This window comes from Eublepharis macularius, chromosome 15 (assembly GCF_028583425.1).
Source record: "Eublepharis macularius isolate TG4126 chromosome 15, MPM_Emac_v1.0, whole genome shotgun sequence".
NCBI lineage: Eukaryota > Metazoa > Chordata > Lepidosauria > Squamata > Eublepharidae > Eublepharis > Eublepharis macularius.
In genome coordinates, this window is record NC_072804.1 from 39,540,769 (window position 1) to 39,561,048 (window position 20,280).

The 20,280-nt window shown below is 50.4% G+C and overlaps 1 protein-coding gene across 1 annotated transcript; it reads left to right on the forward strand.

The window, feature by feature from the left end:
* The first annotated feature begins 2,073 nt into the window (after positions 1 to 2,073).
* On the forward strand, positions 2,074 to 18,061 carry ZC3H12A (zinc finger CCCH-type containing 12A). The gene is made up of 6 exons (XM_054999795.1): positions 2,074 to 2,121; positions 2,500 to 3,022; positions 12,925 to 13,064; positions 13,884 to 14,118; positions 14,649 to 14,755; positions 14,875 to 18,061. Exons 2-6 carry the CDS (start codon positions 2,520 to 2,522, stop codon positions 15,861 to 15,863), a joined length of 1,974 nt encoding a protein of 657 aa, XP_054855770.1. The 5' UTR covers positions 2,074 to 2,121; positions 2,500 to 2,519; the 3' UTR covers positions 15,864 to 18,061.
* Positions 18,062 to 20,280: the final 2,219 nt, after the last annotated feature.

Below are 20,280 nucleotides of genomic sequence, written 5' to 3' on the forward strand. Positions count from 1 at the left end.
CTGGAGGTTGGTAACTCTCAGCACAGAACTCTATACATGTATTATTGTACCCAGAGTTTTGACTTAATTTGTTGTGGTCTATTTTAGAGCACAGAATTACATTTTTATTTTCCCCACCACCACTTTGTATTTGCAGTGGTTCATTCCTAGCCTGATAAAATCCAGGCAGAGGTGGAGTTTCAGGCCAGTGGCTTTCTCATCTGCCCTCTTGCTGAACAGTACAAAGTAATGGCGTCTGCCCAGCATAATCAAATGGACTTGACATGGATTCAAATGTGTGCCTTTCTGTGCCAGTGTTAACACAGCAAAGAATCTCTGCAGCCTGAGATTAAACTCACAGGAAGAGACTAAAAAAGCACAATCAGGCTGCTGTGCTTGGGGGAGAAAAGGGACGGAAGCAGCAGCAGGAACTAAAAATTGCCTTGTGTTGAAGCGGAATTGAAATGCATGTACTTGGGAATAATTTTTTCAAATAAAAAGTATTTTGCACTGAGATGCAACTGCAATATCTCTCTAATTTGTTGTTTTGTTCCTATAAAGCATTGAAGCTCGATCATTTAAACGTGATGCTGGCTGGGGGAAAGGACTCGCCTGTGGGTCTTTGCGCTCACACACTATCTTGGTGAAACTAGGCTGCTCCTGGGTAAAGCAGCTACACAGAACACACAGCAGCAGGTGCCCACTTGAAACTGTGCGCACGCAAGGGCTTCTGGGCTGGGCTGGGCACATGCAAGGGCTCCACTGCCTGGAGTTCTCTTTGCGCTGCCAGCATGTTTACATCAGGCCTCACATATGTACACACTGATGAGGGAACTGGGGGAACATCTGATCAGATTACCTGGGAAACAGAGTGCCCAAAACCTGCACCCTACTCTAAAGTGAAATATGGCATGCGCGCACATGCACAAAAGAGTCCTACTTTATTTATTTACTTTGCAAGTTTCAGGTGGATAGCCATGTTGGTCTGCAGTAGAAGAGCAAGATTCAGGTCCTGTAGCACCTTAAAGACCAATGTGATTTCCAGGGTATGATGCAGAGGAGTTAGCCGTGTTAGTCTGTGGTAGCAAAATCAAAAAGAGTCCAGTAGCACCTTTAAGACTAACCAATTTTATTGTAGCATAAGCTTTCGAGAATCAAGTTCTCTTCGTCAGATGCCAGGGTATGAGTTTTCCACTTCAAAATGTATCTGAAGAAGGGAGCTTTGACTCTCGAAAGCTCACACCCTGGAAATCTAGGTGGTCTTTAAGGTGCCACTGGACCTGAATTTTGGACTTTGCAAGTGGTTCCAATAGGCTAGGCTTGGTTCGGTTGGCCTCTTAGTTTAACAGTGCAATCCTATGGAAAGTTACTCCAGTCTAAGCCCATTGACTTCAATGGGCATAGACTGGAGTAACTCTTCATAGGATTGCATTGTAAGTCATAATTGCAGCAATCCTGAAGTCTACTCAGAATTAAGATTCAGGTGGGTAGCAGTGTTGATCTGTAATAGAACAGGATTTGGGTCCGCTCGACCAACTAGATTCCCAGGATATGAACTTTCGAGAGTCAGCAGCACTCTCTTGAAATCTGGTTGGTCTCTGAGGTCCTGCTGGACCCGAATCTTGCTACTCAGAAGTAAGTTGGCTGTTATTCAATCGAGCTTCCTCCCAAGAAAGTGCTCGTAGGGTTATAGCCAAAATCGCAAACTCAGTGGGGAATTGATGCCAAATACAGATTTCTAAAAAGGACGCGAGCGCATGGAGGGTGGCCAAGACGTGGGAAAACCTTGTCCTGGGACGCGGCAGGAAGGAAGCGGCGCTCCGAAACGACCACGCGGCCTCTGCGGGGCCGGGGGAGGCGCCAGGCCCACGAAGCGGAAGAAGCGGGGCCCAAAGCAAGCGCCTCCGAGCGCCGGGCCCGAGGGAAAGGGCCCGGGCTCGGGTCGGCTTCCTGCTACAGCGGTGCCCCTCCCCGGAGGAGCGGGAGGCGGCGCTGCAGGGGCCCCACCCGGGCACAGCGGGCGGGTCAGGAAGCAGCTGCGCTTCCGCCTCCTGGTGGCCACCTGCCCGGCCTCACTATAAAGCGGCGGGCGCGGCCAGCTTCCCTTTGGCCCCATGGAGGAGCGGAGGCGACGGCGGCTGGGTACGGCCGGGCGCGGCGCAGGGGCTGCCTCCGTCCTCTGCTCGCCGGCTGGGACTGGGCGCCTCCGGGCGGGCGGCGGGTAGCGGGTAGCTTGGCTCGGGGCGCGTCGTGCGAGGTGGCCCGGGGAGCAGCGGGGCGCGGGCGCGGCTCCTCCGGCTTGGGCTGCGGTGCGGCTCTTTCTGGGGTGGACTGGGCTGCTGGGCTGGACTTGCGGGGAGGAGTTGGCCGGGCTCTTTGCGCAGGTGCGCTCTGGGCAGCGGCGGAGGCGGGGAGCCTCGGCTGCGGAGCGTTCCGCGCTTGCCCTGCCGGAGCGGCGCTGGGACCTGCCTCGTCCCGGCAGGCCCGCGAGACTGAGCGCCCTTCCGTTTGCCTTGGCAGGTCGCGGGGCTGACTGAGCGATGGATCTGGACAGCGTGCCCGCCGCCCGGGGCTTCCCCGGCTGGAGCGACCCTGCGCCCTCCCTCCGGAAGGAGCCCCGGGAGAGCGCGCCCTTCGAGAGCGGCTACCTGAGCCTGCCCGCCGCGGCCTGCCGGGGCAGGATCCCGGAGGAGTACGGCCCGCCCAGCCTGGCCGAGCCCGAGCTGCAGGGCTGGCCGGAGCAAGAGCGCGCGGAGCTGCAGATGAAAGTGGACTTCTTTCGCAAGCTGGGCTACTCCTCCGAGGAGATCTTGGTGGTCCTCCAAAAGCTGGGCTTGAACGCGGACACCAACTCGGTGCTGGGGGAGCTGGTGAAGCACGGGATGGCGGCGGGGGATCGCGACCCGGGCGACCTCTCGCAGGAGACTCCCGAGGCGCCGCGGGCCCCGCAGCACAGGAGCCCCGGGCCAGCCGTGCCTTCGGAGGGGAAGGAGGGGGAGAACCTGCGGCCCATTGTCATCGATGGAAGCAACGTGGCCATGAGGTATGACCGCACCTGGCTCGCCTCCCCTGCGCATTAACCCTCTCCCCTCTGCCTGGTGTTGGGTGTTCCCCCAAAGGCTGTCTTGCTAAGCTCAGATTCCCTGGACTGCCTCTCTCTGGCAACTCTGGTGACTGGCATTATTGGTGGTTTGCGGAGAGCGATAGACCACATCGGCAACACCAGTTCTGTTCTCCAGCTGCCCCACCCTGGAAAGAGGTGTACTTTCTGATTTGACTCTGCCCTGTTGCCAAACTCTTTTATGTAAGGAAGCAACTTGAGAGGAGGCGGAGGCCTTGCCAGTCATTTCACTCCGGTTCTTTAAAGGAGCTGGCAGTGTCAGAGATGGCTGGTAACGTTACGACCTCTCTGCCAAAGTGTGGACTTCTGAGTTTTGGTCGTAAGGCTTGTATGCAAGAAAGGGTTTTTCTGCAATGTACTAATTCTGTTTTGCTGCTGCTGCTGCCCATCAGAGTCCCATGTAGAAAGGAACTGCCTGGCTTGCAGGGGTGTGATATGTGGAAAACAATCTGTGTGCAGTGGAACTGCCTGGCTTGACGGGGTATGATATGTGAGAAGTGATTCAGGAGTCAGCCAGTATGGTGTAATGGTTAAACACTTAACACGCTCTAGGGAGGAGCCAGGTTCAAATTCTTCCTTTGTCAAGCAGCTCAGTTGCTGTGCACTCCAAAACAAAATTGCATCCTTCAGAGCCCATTGAGTTTGGAGAACTTACAAGGACGTAACTCTGCCTTGGATTGTATTGGGGTCACTTGGATCAAGACAGATTCCAGCTTGCTTCATAGGATTGTAGGTTGAATTGGGCCTGTTTTCCCAGAGCTCTGTGGAAGGAGGGCAGGATAAAAGTGCAAAGGCTCTGTTGGGAAGGTAGGTAGTGCCCAGGGTGAGCAGGATTGTTCTCTTGCCCTGTGGCCCATAGTTTAGCTTTCGTGCTCTGCTCTGGCTTTCTGCAGTGGGCATTCGAATTGGGAATCTGGATGGTTTTGCTTTGTCTGGCTCTGTTTCCAAACCTGCAAAATGCACAACACAAAACACTGTCTATCCAGGATCGCCTTCCATTAATGCAACAGAACTGGGCTTCCCACTGGTCTGTCGGCTTCCTGGAATCAAAGCATTTTTACTTTTTATAAGCTGCCAATTAACCAGAGTGGCTGAGGTTTGGATTCCTACATAGAACAGGAATTCTGTGTTCTCCCTCCCACCCCCACTTCGCTTAACTTTATGCCCTTAACTTTCCCCCACCACAGTGGTCATTTTAAATGGGAAACTTCTAGCCTAGGAAGCTTGTGCAGCAAGTAACTTACTCTGTAGTGACTTCAGAGGCACAGCACTGTCCAAAAATGGCCTCCAGGGGCGGGGGTGGGGGGCTAGGATACAAAATTGGTGTACAGTGCAAGAATCCAAAGCATGGTCATTCCAGGCACGTTTGGCTGCCCAGAACCTGCTTTGAGAACCTTTAACAAGGGAGAGCCCACATGTCCCGTGAAGTCAGCCCTGCGGGTATTCAAAGACTGCAATCGTTTTTCCTATCGGAATTCTCCTTCGACCTTTCCTTGTCACACTCATTTTCCAGGCCCCTGACCCTCTTTATTGACTGTCTTTGATCTCATTCCAGTTTCTCTAGTATTTCCTAAAAGTGCAGTTACCAGAACTGGGTTAGCGTGGAGGAGAGTGGAGTGAATACTGCTTGGGGGTTTGCTTCTGACTGTGAACAGGGGCCCTGAAGGAACCTTGAACTGGGGGCTCTTGGCAGCCTTGATGGAGCTAACTGTAGCCTAGGCAGGACAGAGTATATAAAACAGTCCCCCTACCCCTCATTTTGAGATGAAGTCATGCTTCCTCTAAAATATCGGTACCCTAAGCAAGGGGTTAACAGCCTGAAGAAGTGGAAAGAGCTAAAAACAGAGTTTAATTTTGTGCCAGAGCTTTTTTGTGGCCCAGGGGCCACCCTAACAACAACAATAACAATAATATTTGATTTATATACTGCCCTTTGGGACAACTTGACACCCTCTCAGAGCAGTTTACAAAGTATGTTATTATTATCCCCACAACAATCACCCTGTGAGGTGGGTAGAGCTCTGAAAGAGCTGTGACTGACCCAAGGTCACCCAGCTGGCTTCAAGCGGAGGAGTGGGGAATCAAACTCTGTTCTCCAGATTAGAGTCCAGTTGCTCTTAACCACTACAGCAAACTGGCAAGAAGATACAAGAAGTATTTCTGAGCGTGTTCAGAATGAATTTCCTTCACTGAGAACCCAAATTTAAGCTCTCGCATGTCTGGGATTATAGGCAGGGGTTAAAGGCTGTGACTTTTGGATAGACTTGAGCCTCGGCACCCCCCCCCCCCCATGTGCTTCTTTTAAACTCCCCCTGAATTGCTTCTGCAATCATGAGAATCGTTGCCCTCCTTTTGTAAGTGAACTGTGTTTTCTAAGATGCCAAATGCTATATTTCTGATTCCATGCACTTACAGATGTGCAAAAATCACATGCAGCACAGTTATGCACCAGTCTTTGGAATGCAGTTCCTACCACAAAGTTCTGGGATGCTGGGGAAGAAAAAGCTGAACACCCCCCCCCCCCCCCGAGCTGGAACAAGAGTTGGATTTGGGGTCAGAAAAGAATCTGCTGGAAGGGGAGGGGTGGAAGTGCTCTCTGCTGCCTTGTGTGCCAAGATCCAGGGCCTCTGTAGAGCAGAACCACAAGTGACAAAAGGCACAGGTTGGACACTTGTCAGCTTCCCTCAAGTTTTGATGGGAAATGTAGGCATCCTAGTCTTGCAGCTTGGCTCTCTAACTGCTGTCCAATGGACTTTTCAACTGCCACTTGTCCAACATTCCGCCAAGCTGCCTACATTTCCCATCAAAACTTGAGGGAAGCTGACAAGTGTCCAATCTGTGCCTTTTGTCACTTGTGGTTCTGCTCTCAGAAGCTTGAAATACAGCTGTGGAGGGGGCAGCATCCCCTCATTCTGGGACTGTAGTCTGGTTTGTTTGAGCTCATAGGTCACCCCAGCCACGAACGGAGTAACTGCTGGTGAGGTCTCAAGTGCTGTACTTGCTGGGGATCAATTTGAGCTTAGGGACGGGAGTCTGATGGGGGCAGGTACTGGGCAGTGGCCAGCTTTACCAGAAATGAGTAGGGGAAGCCAATTTTGCCCCAAATTCAGGGCTGAGCCGCCCATTGAGGCCGCCGCCTCAGGGCACTAAGGTGCCAGAGGGGCGCCGGCCCGGGGGCAAGGGCACGTGCTGGGGGCAGCTGAGCGGGCAGCCTCCCATTCAGCTGCTCTGCAGGCCAGGCACAACCGGTGGCCAGGGTGGCCGGCTGCGCCTGGCCCGCAGAGCAACTGAATGGGAGGGCTGGAAGGCCTCCCGTGCGTGCGCCAGCCCCTGCGTAATGACATCACACACAGTGATGTCAACACTCAGTCTGGTGCGCGTGCACGCATGCACAGAGGTGCACTGGAGCCGGCCCTGCCCAAATTGAGACACTGTTCATCTTCTTTCTCTGGAGCTGGCTTGGCTACCGACTCTTTCCCCTTTTTCCTGGAGGACATTCTTTGCCCCGTTAAATCCACAGTTCTTGCAGCCCGATCCTTCCGGGTATGGCTCTTGCTTGAACAGAGGGATACTGGAGGTTGCAGTTTGCATCTGGAGCCCAGCTGGATGTTTTCTGAGGAACCTCGCTCCCTTCTCACCTTTTGATCGGGAGGGGAATTTTACTGGGCAACTTCCTGCATGAGTGTAGCAAGCGAAGAGACCGCCTGGATTCCCCGGGATAATCTTCAGCAGCAGCATGCAAATCGTGGCGGGTGTGTCGTGGGGAGAGAATTGGTCTCCACTTCCTTCTAAGGGAATTTTTCACAGTTGTTGCCACATCAGATGAGCTCGTTCACCTCCTCTCTTGCGGCTCCATGGGAATTGTAGAAAGCAGAGTATGCAAATCTTCGTGTGAGCGAGAGAGACTGAAAGAGAGAGGCAGACACAAGGATGGGGCGGGGTGGAGAGAAACCCTTTCATCAGCCTGGGGGAGGGGGGAATTTGTTTCGGCAACGGAAGGCCTGTTTATTATGATCGTACTTGGCCCTACAGAAAAGAGTGTGTGTTTCTCTTGCTGTAGTGGTTTCCCCTCTTTCCGGAAGTTCTGCTTGCACACAGTTGGAGGAAGCAGAGGGGACACGGGAAAGCTGTTGTTTTAAATCGGAGAAGTAAACTTGGCTAAGTTCAGTTTCTGGCAACCTCTCATCCAGTTTTGTTGGCATACGTAGTCAAGTACTTGCTTGGTAATTGTCACCCCTTCGAACTGGCTGGCTCTGAGTGATCCCTTTCCAACCCTATCAGATTAACTCCTCTGTGGTTGCATTGAAGGTTTGTCCTGCCATGTAGAGCTCAGCTGCATTTTTTTTCTTTACCGGTCAATTTTGGTGTCACAGTTTAGTCTAGTACTTTGCCTAAGTGCTTCACATGAATGCGCTAAGCTTCCTATGGCTCTGTAAGGTAGGCTGGTATTGTTGCAAACCACAATTGACAAAGTGTTAAGTGGACTGTGGCTTGTTTTTGTTTTTGGACCAGCATGGCTACAAACAGCTTTGGTATAGACAAAGGGCAATGTGTCTCCAGTCAGTGAATTCAGTGAGTACAACTACTGTTTTTTCTAGTAGTTCTAAGCCTAACTTACAAGCAAGTCTATCTTTAAACTAACTTCTTGATAGGCCTGGGAAGGGGGGTGTTGTTGGCCCTGCGCCTGGCTGTAGAAGTTAAGTGGGTGAAACTTTTTTGCCTAGCATAGAGGGGAGGTGAGAGGGGACACTTCATCTGCCTTATTGCTTCACTTTGGACTGCTTTTAAAGTACAGAAGCGGTCAGTCTGTTGAAACAAAAGTCTGCAACCCTGCTGCTGAGTTCAGGGCTGAGCTGAGGCTTGACTTCCTGCCTGTGGGTCAGTCTTTGCCTGCTGCATTGCCTGCAAAGGAAACAGTCTTGCTTTCTGGGTGGAGAAGAGGGACTGTTCCAATTTCAGTGGATGAGGGCATGTCTGCTTCTATTCCTGCCCTGAGCAACCTCAGACTGAGGGGCGAGTAAGGCAGCGCCCCACTTTCTGGGGGTGCATGCCTCTGCCCCTGCATGGCTGTTTAGCACTAGTAGCAGATGAACCCTCTTTGGCCTGAGTTGTACAATGGGAACTAAAATACCAATTTCACAAAATGGGGAAAAGGCAGTAGGGCTGATTGGAGCCCTGCCCAGAACAGTGCAGGTTTGATGTAGTGGTTAGAGTGGTCATACTAGGATCTGCAGGTTTGAATCCCTGCTCTGCTATGAAGCTTGCTGGTTGGCCTCGGGCTAGTCACACGTTCTCAGCCTAGCCTACTTGCAGGGTTGTCGTGAGGAAAAAAATGGCGGAAGGGAGAACAATGTAAGCTAGTTTGGGTCCCCATTGGGAAGCAAGGCAGGATATAAATGATGAAGTTAGTAAATAATAACAACAACATCATCATTCAGTTTATATACTGCCCACCCAGAGCGGTTTACAAAGTATGTTATTATTATCCCTACAACAACAATCACCCTGTGAGGTGGATGGGGCTGAGAGAACTCCAGAGAACTGCGACTGACCCAAGGTCACCCAGCTGGCTTCAAGCGGAGGAATGGGGAATTAAACCCGGTTCTCCAGATTAGAGTCCTGCCGCTCTTGACCACTACACCAAACTGGCTCTAAATAATAATTAATGGCCCTAAAAAAATAATCCAGTCCACAGATCTTAAGAGACAAACATACATTTCAAGTGGATCCTCCTGGAGTTGCTTTGCAGGCTTATTTCCAAAATGAGGAAGGCTGAGATTTGGACTGAAGCTGTTTAAGAGTTGTGAGAACTCTTGGGGTGAGGGTGGCAGGCAGTCTGCACATCTGATTCTCCTTTGGTTCCACATGCTTGAGACGAGGTCCATCTTACATTAAGCCTCTCTGCAGCAAATTTAATCTACCCCAAAGAGACTCATTACGACTGTGTGCCTGTGAATGAACTTAGGAAGGAAGGAGCTGTGGTGCACATTGTCAGTAGTACCTGGTTGCTGCACAGAAGGGAAAGTGGGTGAAGCATCATAGGTGGAGCAGAACTGTTCTTTCAGCCAGAGTTCAAGTCCCTTTCTGTGGTTTCTGAGCCAAGGAAGGATGGCCCACTACTTCCTCCCCATGTGTGTTACAGCTAGCAGGTAAAAGTGGGTGGCAGCCATTCTGGAATGGAGCAGCCTGCAATGAGCTAGACTGCTGTTGTGCTGTCAAAGCACAGTAGGGTTTGCGGGAGCTGGATGTGGCTTTCTGCCAATTTTTTTTTTTAAAAAGCAATGTTAATTTTGAGATGGGATTCCCCAGGGACAGTGTCTCATAACCCGTTCGGATGCAAGGAGTGCTGCCGGCTATGTTCAGTCACGCCTGGGTAGCTGAACAAGGTGCCACCTCTCTGGTGGCAGATTAGCAGGTCACAAGCAGTGGTTTCTGAATGAGTTTCAGTCTGTCACTTCAAGACAGACAGAAGAGTTGGAAGTCTTGTCACTACAAGACAGTGAAATTGCCTGCTTTTGAAAAGTGTCTCTCTGAACTTTGGCTGGCTTGCGCAAGGTCGGGGGGGCTGGCGCTTGAGTTGCTTAAACGCCCCGCTGATCGACTATGAAGGGCACTCATTCCTTGCCCGTCTGTCTTCCCATGGCACAGGTCTCTGATAATCCTGGCTCACCAGGGATTAGAAACTAAGACAGTAGAGGTTTTGGCTTCCAGTAGGCCTTTGGCTTTCCTTTTGTTTCAAAGGGCAAGTCACAGTTGAACTGAAAAGCTCTAGAAAGGCCTCGGCATCTACTGATCAACCGGTCATAGGATCATAAAATATTCACTCCATACACATACAGCATGGTGTAATGGCTGCAGTGATGGACTAGGATTTGGGGGGCCCGGTTCAGTTCCCTGCTGTACCATGGAAGCTCGCTGGGTGACCTTGGGACTAGGGTTGCCAGCCTCCAGGTAGCGGCTGGAGATCTCCCGGAGTTGCAACCGATCTCCAGGCCACAGAGATCAGTTCACCTGGAGAAAATGGCTACTTTGGGGGGTGGACTCTATGGAATTATGCCATTCCAAGGTCCTTTCCTTCCCCAAACCCCACTTTCTCCAGGTTTCACCCCCCAAATTTCCAGGAATTTCCCAACTTGGACCTGGCAACCCTATTTGGGACAGTCATGCATTCTCAACCTAATTTACCTCACAGGGTTTGTTGTAGATCCAGAGGAGTTAGCCGTGTTAGTCTGTAGTAGCAAAATCAAAAAGAGTCCAGGAGCACCTTTAAGACTAACCAATTTTATTGTAGCATAAGCTTTTGAGAATCACGTTCTCTTCGTCAGATGCATGGAGGGCAGAAGGAAACTGGTCAAATATAGAGGAGGAAAGGGGAGGGGAGGGGGAAGGAGAGGGAGGATGTAAACAACTCCTTTGATATGGAGATGCAGACAGCTCATTTTGGTGTGGGGATCAGTTTGCTTGTGTAAAGGTTCAAAGGAGTTTGCCTTGTTAGTCTGTAGTAGCAAAAAAGGAGAGAAGAATGATGTAAGCTGATTTGGTTCCCCTCTGGGGAGAAAGGCAGGATATAAATGAAATGTATTCATTTTCCTTCAGTTAAGAAAAGACACATTCTGAACTGCTGTTCTGTCCCTTTCCTTAAAGCCTTTTGGAATGAGGGTGATTCCAAAGCCGAAATCTACAACCCGCATTTCCCTCACTAGAAGTGAGGAAATTTAATCCACACTTCAAGGGGGGGCAGTGTCCTTAATTGTGTGTCAAGGAGGAGACTCTTAATTTGCCTCTCTTGTCATGAGCACTGTTGCTTGGCAAGCCTCCGTGGCGTGGGTGGCGGTGACACTTTACTATTGGCGCATGTCGCCGTTGCATAGAAGCTGAGAACAGGAAATGAATTTCGCCCTCTGATGAAATTGCAAGGGGAATTTTAATTTTCCCGGCACAGGATAATTACCCAAATGAGCTTCTGATCCAGCTTCCTTTTTTTAAAAAACTCAGAAATCTGGAAGTTCTGCTCACTGATCCAAAATGTATCTGAGTGTGAGGAAGAATGTATTGGTTGCTGTCACTCTGAGCAAAAAGAGAATCTGTCCGGAGCTGACCTGACCTTCCAAGGCAGATCAGTCACAACACCAAACTTCTCCAAGCCTACCAGCTTATTGGCACAAATGTTGCCCATTAACTGGAAGTGGTTGGGGGTGCGGTGAGAAACAAGAGACCAGAGGGGAAGGTTGGCATATATGAGGGTGAAAATTGGTGTTTGCTGACGCTAGTAATGAGAAGCCATGAAGAAGCAGTGCTCGGTTGGCTGGCCTTTGGTCATAAACAGGAGGGCATCCTGAATTTTTTTGTTCAAAAGTTGATATTGTTAAATTAATAGATTTGGGTGCATGTCTGATAGCCAAGAGGGAAGAGAATGAATATCAGATCTTGGACACTCTTTGAAAGATAAGCTCTGTGGTCACCCATTCTCAAGTCTCCAAGGGTGCTTCCATACCACGGAGATTTTTTTGCGGTTGTCTGGTTGCTGATGCAATTCTGTGAAATCGCCTTTGCAATGGATATTTCATACAGCCCAAAATAATCAATTTTCTCTCAATTTTTAACCACCTGATTGAAAGCCCCACCCCATGTTCTCATGTGACCCTCAAAATTCTCCGCCCACTTTGTTTAGGGTGTGAGGTTTTGGTTTTTTTACAAGAATGGGTAATGCTGCATAAAAATAATGCACTATCTTTCTAAAAAAACTTAAAAACACACATTTGCAGAGGCACTTCTAACAATCCCCTCTCATAAAAGACAGGCTGAGCTGTGGGTGATTCATTCTCTCTTTTAAACCACAAGCAAACCCTGGCTAGGAATAAGGCAATATCTTTACAGTGGTCATTAACACATGAAAGAATAACTTAGCACTTCTCCAGTTATGCTGTTTTCCCTTTCTGACATAAGAGGCTGATTGTCCCCATAGTGTGGGAGCAGCTCAGGTCTGTCTTCTGTTACTTGGCTATTCACTAGGTATGGGCCCCTTCTTTCCCTCCGCCCCTTGTGGAAGCCTTTCTGGAGATGCAAATAGAAAATCAGCTGCAAGGGTTTGGGGAGAACAATTTAGCCAGGGCAGGGCGCTGCGGAGGGGAGAGAGCTGTAACCAAGGGCCACCCCTTGAAATACCCAAGTGTCCAGGCCTCCTTGCTGGAGATGCTGCATTTCATGATTATGGAATAGGCAGTTGGGAGGGAACATTTCATGTGTGGGCATGCATGGAGGGTAACTGGGTTGCCCAGCAGTGGCTAGCTTCTAGCTAAGGGAAAGAATGGATTGTGCCGCTGGCAGTGAGAGAGCAGCGTCTGCTAAACACCATGGTTGACCAAAGGAGCTCCAAGAATGTAGGCCCAGTAAGCTTGGATGGGGAGTACAGCAGCCTGAGGAGCACAGATTGGCATCACCCAAGAGGAAGAAGCAGGCTGAGCCGCAATCTCACAACAGCCCCAGAGACTGGACAGGCTGCATGCTCTCTGTGGTAATGGGGGAGGCTGCACATGTGTGCAGAGGCTAGGAGTGTTGGCCAGTGAGGTAGGGTTGAACCCTTACCTCCTCATAAATAAATGACATAAATAACATTTGACAAAATAATTGAGGATTTGGGTTTGTAGCCTGTAGGTGGCTGAATATGGTGCTTTCCAGGTGGGCCTTCTTTGGAGAGTAGTGTATCTCTCCCCGCCACCCCCCGCCACCCGGCATGAAGTTTCCTGTTGTGAGTCTGTGTCCATGTTAAAGCCACTCCAGTCGGCACCTGAGCACTGAGCCTGTGAACTTTCTTACCTTCGCAGCCACGGGGATAAAGATGTCTTCTCTTGCCGAGGCATTCTGCTGTCTGTGAATTGGTTTCTTGACCGAGGTCACACGGATATCACCATCTTCGTGCCATCCTGGAGAAAGGAGCAGTCAAGGCCAGATGTTCCCATCACAGGTAAAGCTCCAGCCTTCTGCTTCATGGGGCTGGACAATCCAGCAGATTCACTAAGTGGATTCATATGACTGAGGGCAATAGCAAAGAGGGTGGCCTGTCCATTTGAATTTGTCTTTGAGGCAATGGCTGCTCTGTGACGTATCACAGCCCTCTGGCATGTTTACAGCAAATTTCTTACCCATCCATGATGTGTTTGCCAAATGGCCTCCTCCAGTCATGGTCACAGTGACCTCCAATATCTCACTTGCTGCTATTTAGATTAGGAGAATATTGTGTGGAGGGAATACTGCCAGGTGTTGTGCCACACCTGCAAAACTCCCTCTCTCTAAAAGCTAGGCAGTGTTTGAGCTTGTACCCTTTCCAGAGGATGGGGGGGGGGTGCTTCCTCCCAACCCCGATAGGGTAGGTTATACTGGCCAGAATTGCAGAAGACTTACTTCAGTACAATTGGTGGATTCATTTTTTTAATGGGTGTATCTTCTGGTTTTGTTTTCAATGTTCTCCACTTCAAGGCAGAAGAACAGGAAGGGTTAGAAATGTAGATAAAAGAAAAGAAAGCTGCAAAGATGTGATGATTCTCAGAGAGAATGTCGAGGGAGAGAACGTTCACAGTGGGGGGGGCATGAAAGGAGGCGTTGTTTGGGTGTGTTGACGGCCCCCCTCCGCTGGGCCAGGTTATTTTGCTTGGTTTTCCACTCCCTGTGGTTCTGGCAACTGGTTCTTCTCCAAGGCGCCTGCCTAGAGGCTTTGTTTGCTGTGTAAATATCCGACGTTTAAAGGACTTGGGCCGGGCGGTGACTCGGGTGCCTCTTGTTGCAGATCAGCACATCCTGCGTGACCTTGAGAAGAAGAAGATCCTTGTCTTCACGCCTTCCCGGAGGGTGGGGGGCAAGCGAGTGGTCTGCTACGATGACCGCTTCATCGTGAAGCTGGCCTATGAGTCGGACGGCATCATCGTGTCCAATGACACTTACCGAGACCTGCAGACCGAGCGCCCCGAGTGGAAGAAGTTCATCGAAGAACGCTTGCTGATGTATTCCTTTGTCAATGACAAGTATGTCTGTGTGGGTGGGAGAGACAGCAAAGAGCGTCCTGAGAATCTGTTTTCATTTAGCCGGAGCAGAGGAGGGAGGATTTCAAACTTGGTAGTGTGTAGGCGGTTCCTGTTAATCTCCCAAACTAGACTAGGGGGAGTGGAGGTGAGCCAGTTCAAGAGGTGTCCAGGGTGTTTGGTGCTCTGCACCCTTGGGTTTCTTCGCTTACATACATGCATGCACACACCCCTCTTGGACTTATTTAGCCCTTCTTCATCAGCCTGTGCAGTCCAATGAGCGGAGAGTAAAGAAGTTCTATAGCAGATGATTCCAGGTCACTTTGATCATCTAAGGGAAGGCAGGGCCTGCCTCCCCAAGTCACTAGCTCGTTTGAAATTTCTTCCTGACTCTCCGTTGTGGTTACTGTTCTGACCTTGATATCTGTAGGATTGGTGGCACGCATGGGGACAACAGAGTCAAAGTGCTAGCAGGGTGGATCAGTGGCCCATGGGACTGGCTATCTAACGGGGATCTTGCTATCTTCCTTTAGGTTCATGCCTCCTGATGACCCACTTGGACGCCACGGCCCCAGCCTGGACAACTTTCTGCGAAAGATGCCAGTGCTGCCTGAACTCAGAAAGCAGCAGTGCCCCTATGGTAAGGCTGAGCAGCTTCCATTAGGTTTGGGGGGGGGGGGATTTCCAGGCCATAGAGGCCTCATTGGGGCGGCCAGAGGGCTCCTGTCTCACATTCTGCCCTTTCTCTTTTCCTTGCAGGTAAGAAATGCACTTACGGGATCAAGTGCAGGTTTTATCACCCTGAGCGCCTTAACCACCAGCAGCGCTCCGTGGCCGATGAGCTGCGAGCCAACGCGAGGTTGTCCCCAACCAGGAGCGCTGCCAAAGAGGAGGGGCCAAGCCGACACCCTTCCCAGGCTGAATTCCTAGGCTCTGTGCCCCATGAGAGTGACAAGATCTTGCTGAAAGCCTCCGTTGAGAAGAAAAGCTTGGCCTCTAAAACAAAGCATGGAGATGTGCCACCCCACTTGCTTAAAGCGGGGACCAGCACAGGGGGAAGCCCTGTTGCAGGTAGCAGCTACCGGCCTTCCGAGTGGTACCAGCCACCCCCTGTCTCTGCCCACATGGACTCCCTGGCCTATGTGTCTCAGGACTGCTTTGACTCTGGCATCGGCTCCCTGGAGAGCCAGCTGTCCGAGATGTGGCCCAGCCCTTTGGCTGGCCACGGCAAGCATTCCCACCCAGAGCACCCGGGGATGACAACCCACCGGGGCCAGAGTCCGGCCTACCCCCGACCTCCTGGCCCAGAGTCAAATAGCTACAGCCACTACCAGCCCCCTGGCTATCCCAAGCCCGCCCTGGCAGCTGGCTCCAACACCAGCTTCTTGCAGTATAGTGCCGATTTCTCGCACACCAGAGCAGCTCACTCTTTCCCCAATTATGGTGCACCTCCCGACTCCAGTACTTCTCTAGGCCCAGGGCGGAAGTATTGGTCTGAGCCTTACCAGCCTCCCCCCGCAGCATCCCGAGATCTCCCAAGAGCCTCCCAGCTGGCCTACAGTGACTCCTGCCAGTGGGCCTCACCAGATCGCTTTGCCGAAGAGCGTGCCAACGTGCATGTGAAGCTGTGTGGGATCTTCCAGCCACATCTGGTGGATGCTGTCATGAGCCGCTTCCCACAGCTGTTGGACCCACAGCAGCTGGCTGCCGAAATTCTCACTTACAAGTCCCAGAACCACCGGGTGTGATGTGCTGAAGAGGCAGCGTCTCTCAAGGAGGGATGTCCAATGTTCCAGGGAATGGTTCCTGCCGCACCAGAGTTCTTGGGAGACGAATGGCCTTTGGGGATGGGTAACTGCCCCGTTCTGCTCTGGGATACAGCAGTGAGCTGCCTGACATGACGGCCGTGGGAGGTCCCAGCCTGTCTGTGGGTTAGGAAGGATGGGAAGGCTCTACCCTAGTGAACGTCTCCTAAGGAACATCTCCAGTCCCTTTATCAGCCTGCTGCGGTTACTGAGATGAGTTCCTTTGTGGAAAGCAGACCATGAACTCGCTCTCACAATAGAGGGAAAGAGGTCAACTCCTGTCATAGGTGGGGAGGATGTGACCTTGTTTAAAATGCTGGCCTTATTAGGAAATCATTGACAATTGCCACGTGTGGCCAGATCTTATGTGACCTCTTGTGCGTGCTGTGCATTGCAGATGGTGCGCTGTGCATTCAAGGCCTGGATTTAAGCTGACTTTTCCAGTTCAAGCTTCTAGTCGTCATGGCTGTGGAGAAGTTAGGAAGTAGATGGTATCTCTGTGAAATACCAGAAGAGGGGCTTTGAGACAGCAGGTTCCTTGCTTCTGGCTCTCAGGCCGGTCTCTCCTTGCCAAAATCAGCCAGGCAACGTGCATTTGGGCTTGAACTTGGCAAAGCACAGAATTTGAATTCAGTGCACAGAAATTCAAAATCTCAAGAATCTCAGTTTTTCCCATAAAGTAAAAAACATCAGTTTCTGGCCCTATATTTACAGAAGAATATATGCTTGAAAGTGCCTGGTGAGACTTCCTCGCATGCACCTGTGCGCGCACACATGCTCAGGGTTGTGGAGCTGTAATGCTCTGCATAGCTTCTTGTATCTTCCCCATCGCTAGCATCAGTTTATGCAAAGCAAACTGCCCAGTTTCTAGCATCTGTTCCTCTTGCACTGAATGTGGACGGCCGGCGTCTCATTGCCTTCTCTGAACTCCGTTCTTCATAAAGTTCCTTCCTTATAACAAAGTTTCTGCTAAGAAACTTGCCTTAACTTGCCTTAAGAGCCCTCCAGGCGTCCAGCACAGCTGAAGAGAAGTGAAATGTGGGATGTTCTCTGCAAAACCCTTTGGAAGGCGCACTCTCTGGAGCATCCTAGCAACAGTGTAGCTGGCAAAAGACAATGATGAGAGGCCCTTGAATGATATCAAGGGGATAAAAACGGTTTTGCATCTGGAACGCCGTGCAAATCGGGCATTCTTGGACTTGTCCCAAGAGCAGGAAACTGGGAGGCCCACCAAGGACTCTTGATCCCAAGAAAGGTCCTGTCTCCTCCAAAGCCACTCCACCTCAGATATTCTCCAGTACTGTAGAAAGGTGCCTCTCTACTTGGGGTGGCTGGCTGGATTTAGTTTATACTGCTCTTGTTGGCTCAGTCTTGATGACTGGTAAGTCCAATACTAACAGTTATAGGTATCATTTTTTTGGTAATGACTTACTAGCAATTGATTCTGGTTCCTGCCTTTTTAAAAAATGTCTAATTCACATGCAGGCCAGGAGCAGTTGATTTGTTGATGCATATTGTATCCCTTTGTATACGTTACGTATTCTCTTAAAAGGTCCGTCTTACAGTCTAAGCTGAAACTGTCCCAGGTGGTGCAGAGAGATGGGAAGAGTGGAACGTGCTTTTCTTAGATCCAGGATGTGGGGTGCTGCCTGAGCCATCCTGCCCTTTCCCTCTGCTCTGCGCCAAGGGTCAGTGATCAGCCATGCTAGCACTGTGTGCTGCAGGATTCGCACGGACATCGAAACCCTGTATGCCTGGTTAAGTATGATACACCACAGAACTGTGATGTTTCATGGTAGTAAGCAAAATGCTTTTTAATTGTAACCTTGTTAACTTTGCACCTTTTTTGTAAATTACAGAAGAGATTGGTTTTTACTGGTATTGTATTATATACAAAAAGCTGCCTTGGTGGTGTTTGGTCTTCTTCTGGACTTGACTGTACCTAGCCGAACTCACACCAGTTCAGGGCTGCTGTCTAGCAACTGGAGGCTGCTTTGAATAATTTTTTTTTAAAAAAAACACACGAGAGCAATGGGACGTATCTTGAAGCTTGCCGTATATTTTCTTTTATAAAAAAGACTTTGGTCTCTCTCCAAAGCAATGATGATTGTGTTGCAAAAATAAACGATGCTGGTTGCTGATATTGTGTGCTGGGCCTTTTGTTCTGCAGTGGGACTTACTGACATAGTTGAGGAGATGACTCCACCCTGAAGAAGGGGGCACGTTGTTGTCGTCTCATTGCCGCCAGGAACTTCACATCGCTGCTTGGACTCTGATTAGGAAGAGAACTCTTCTGGCAGACAGAGAAGTGTTTGGGCAGAACTCCAGGGAATCTATGAGCATGGAGGTCTGTGAAGGCTTCCTTGCCCAACAGCTGTTTGCACTGCCTCCGGGCAGTCAGGGGTGCCACCAGAGGCTCTCAAATTTGAAATGACAAGTCACTATAAGTTGGAGCTTTCAAGCAGTTGCTCGGCTGGTTAGTCCCCTGCCCCCAGGTGTGCACAGGGGGTGCCAGGAGCCAGACTGGCCTGTTTTCAGGTCTCTGCTTGTGCAGAGGGGCATATATTTGCAACAAAAATGAGGGAGCTTGATAAATTATATGCCAGCTCTGGTATTGGAGCTGGTAAAGTCTCTGAGGCATCAGAGCTTTTAAGTATCACAGAATTCCTAGATGTCAAGTATTCAGTTAGAAAAATCAGAATGAACTGCCAACGCAGATGCTTAATCTTGCTGGACGCTGGTCTCTTAATAAAAACATGAGAATCCAAACCAAGATTGGCTAAGACTCTTTGATCTCAGAGAATTGAAAGAAATAACAATATGCCATCAGATGTTCCTGTCACCAAGAGACTTTTGAGTCGGAGAGCAGGACTGGAAGATCTACCTTGTTTGTGTTTTTGCTTCCTGCATTGTGCTTGGAGGTTCTGGACCTTGCCCTCTGTACCTTTCTTGTGTGACAGCCAGCCTTGGGTGAGGGGTGAGTAAAGCATCCTTATAGTTTTCCCCACGTCTCCACTTGAAGCCAGCTGGGTGACCTTGGGCTACTCACAGCTCTCTGGAGCTCTCTCAGCCCCACCCACCTCACAGGGTGATTGTTGTAGGGATAATAATGACATACTTTGTAAACCACTCTGGACATTAAGTTGTCCTGAAGGGCAGTATATGAATCAGATGATGATGATGTTCTACCTGCAAGTAGAGCTTGTTCTTGCTTTGCCTCCTCACTCTTTTCCTGTCCCCACCCCCACCCCCAATAGCAGGAAGAGTCAGAGTTTGAAAATGGGGAGGTGGGTCTTGTTCCTATAACCAGAAGAAGGCAGTTGGGAAAAAGTCTTTTTACCAACTCAGTTTCATAAAGATTTTTTTCCCCAATCCAAAAACAATCGAAGGAATTTTGCTTTATGGGTAACCCAGAACGGACAGGGGGTTTCTAAAAGGGCAAGACTGATTCTGATTCTCCCACCCTCTTTGGGAAGCTGGGAGACCCTCCAATGTGCTTTGCCTGCCGGCAGGGACTATTTAATACCATTTTGCACAGTTCTGTCTTGGGTTTCCTGCTGATAATTATAATTGCAAGTTTCTAATGTAGCCCTCCTGCTAGGGGGTTAAGAGAACAAGGCGTGAATGATCAGGGTTGAGAGAGTGGTATGACTTTGTACAGGGTTTACCCCAGAGGGAGAACGAGATCTGGCTCTCTAGTGTGTGCGCGTGCTGGCGCGTGTATCCAGTGAGAAACTCTTATTCTGCGTTATATTGTCTCCTCCTCTAGTGTTGGTTTGGCAGCTCTATCCCTTCACAGGGCCTCACAGGGACCTCTTGCTGCGACTGAACTTTCACTTGAACCTTGCCAGGGGTTTTCCCAACAGCAGAAATCACCTGACTAAGAAGCAACTTCCTGAAGGCGGATGCGTGGGTGGGAGCCAGGGTTGGGCTTCTGGAGATGTGGTTTGCTGGAGCTGTGTTCAAGCTGTCTGTGTCCAAGGCTATGAACGAGAAGTGCGACTCTGGATTTCAGGCAGGTTGTGTGTATCTGGGAGCGGGTGACCCTCAGAAAGGGTGCAAAACCAGGAGCAAAGCCAGTTACTGAAAAGGTTGAAACATAGTCATTGAAAATGGTGAGAACAAAATGGGAAGATGTCACACACAGTTCACTCCAGCTGAAGGGAAGGGATTGAAGCCCAACGAGGCAAGACAGGCTGTTGGAGCCGGGCCCTGTTGAGGCTGCCTAGGCAAGTGACACTCTGGTGGGTCATTCAAATCCAGCATGCTGCACAGCCACAATCGCACAAGGCAGTGTGCCAACCAGAGATGGGCCACTGGTGACGCCACTCCCCCTGCCATGCCTGTTGCAGTTAAGTTA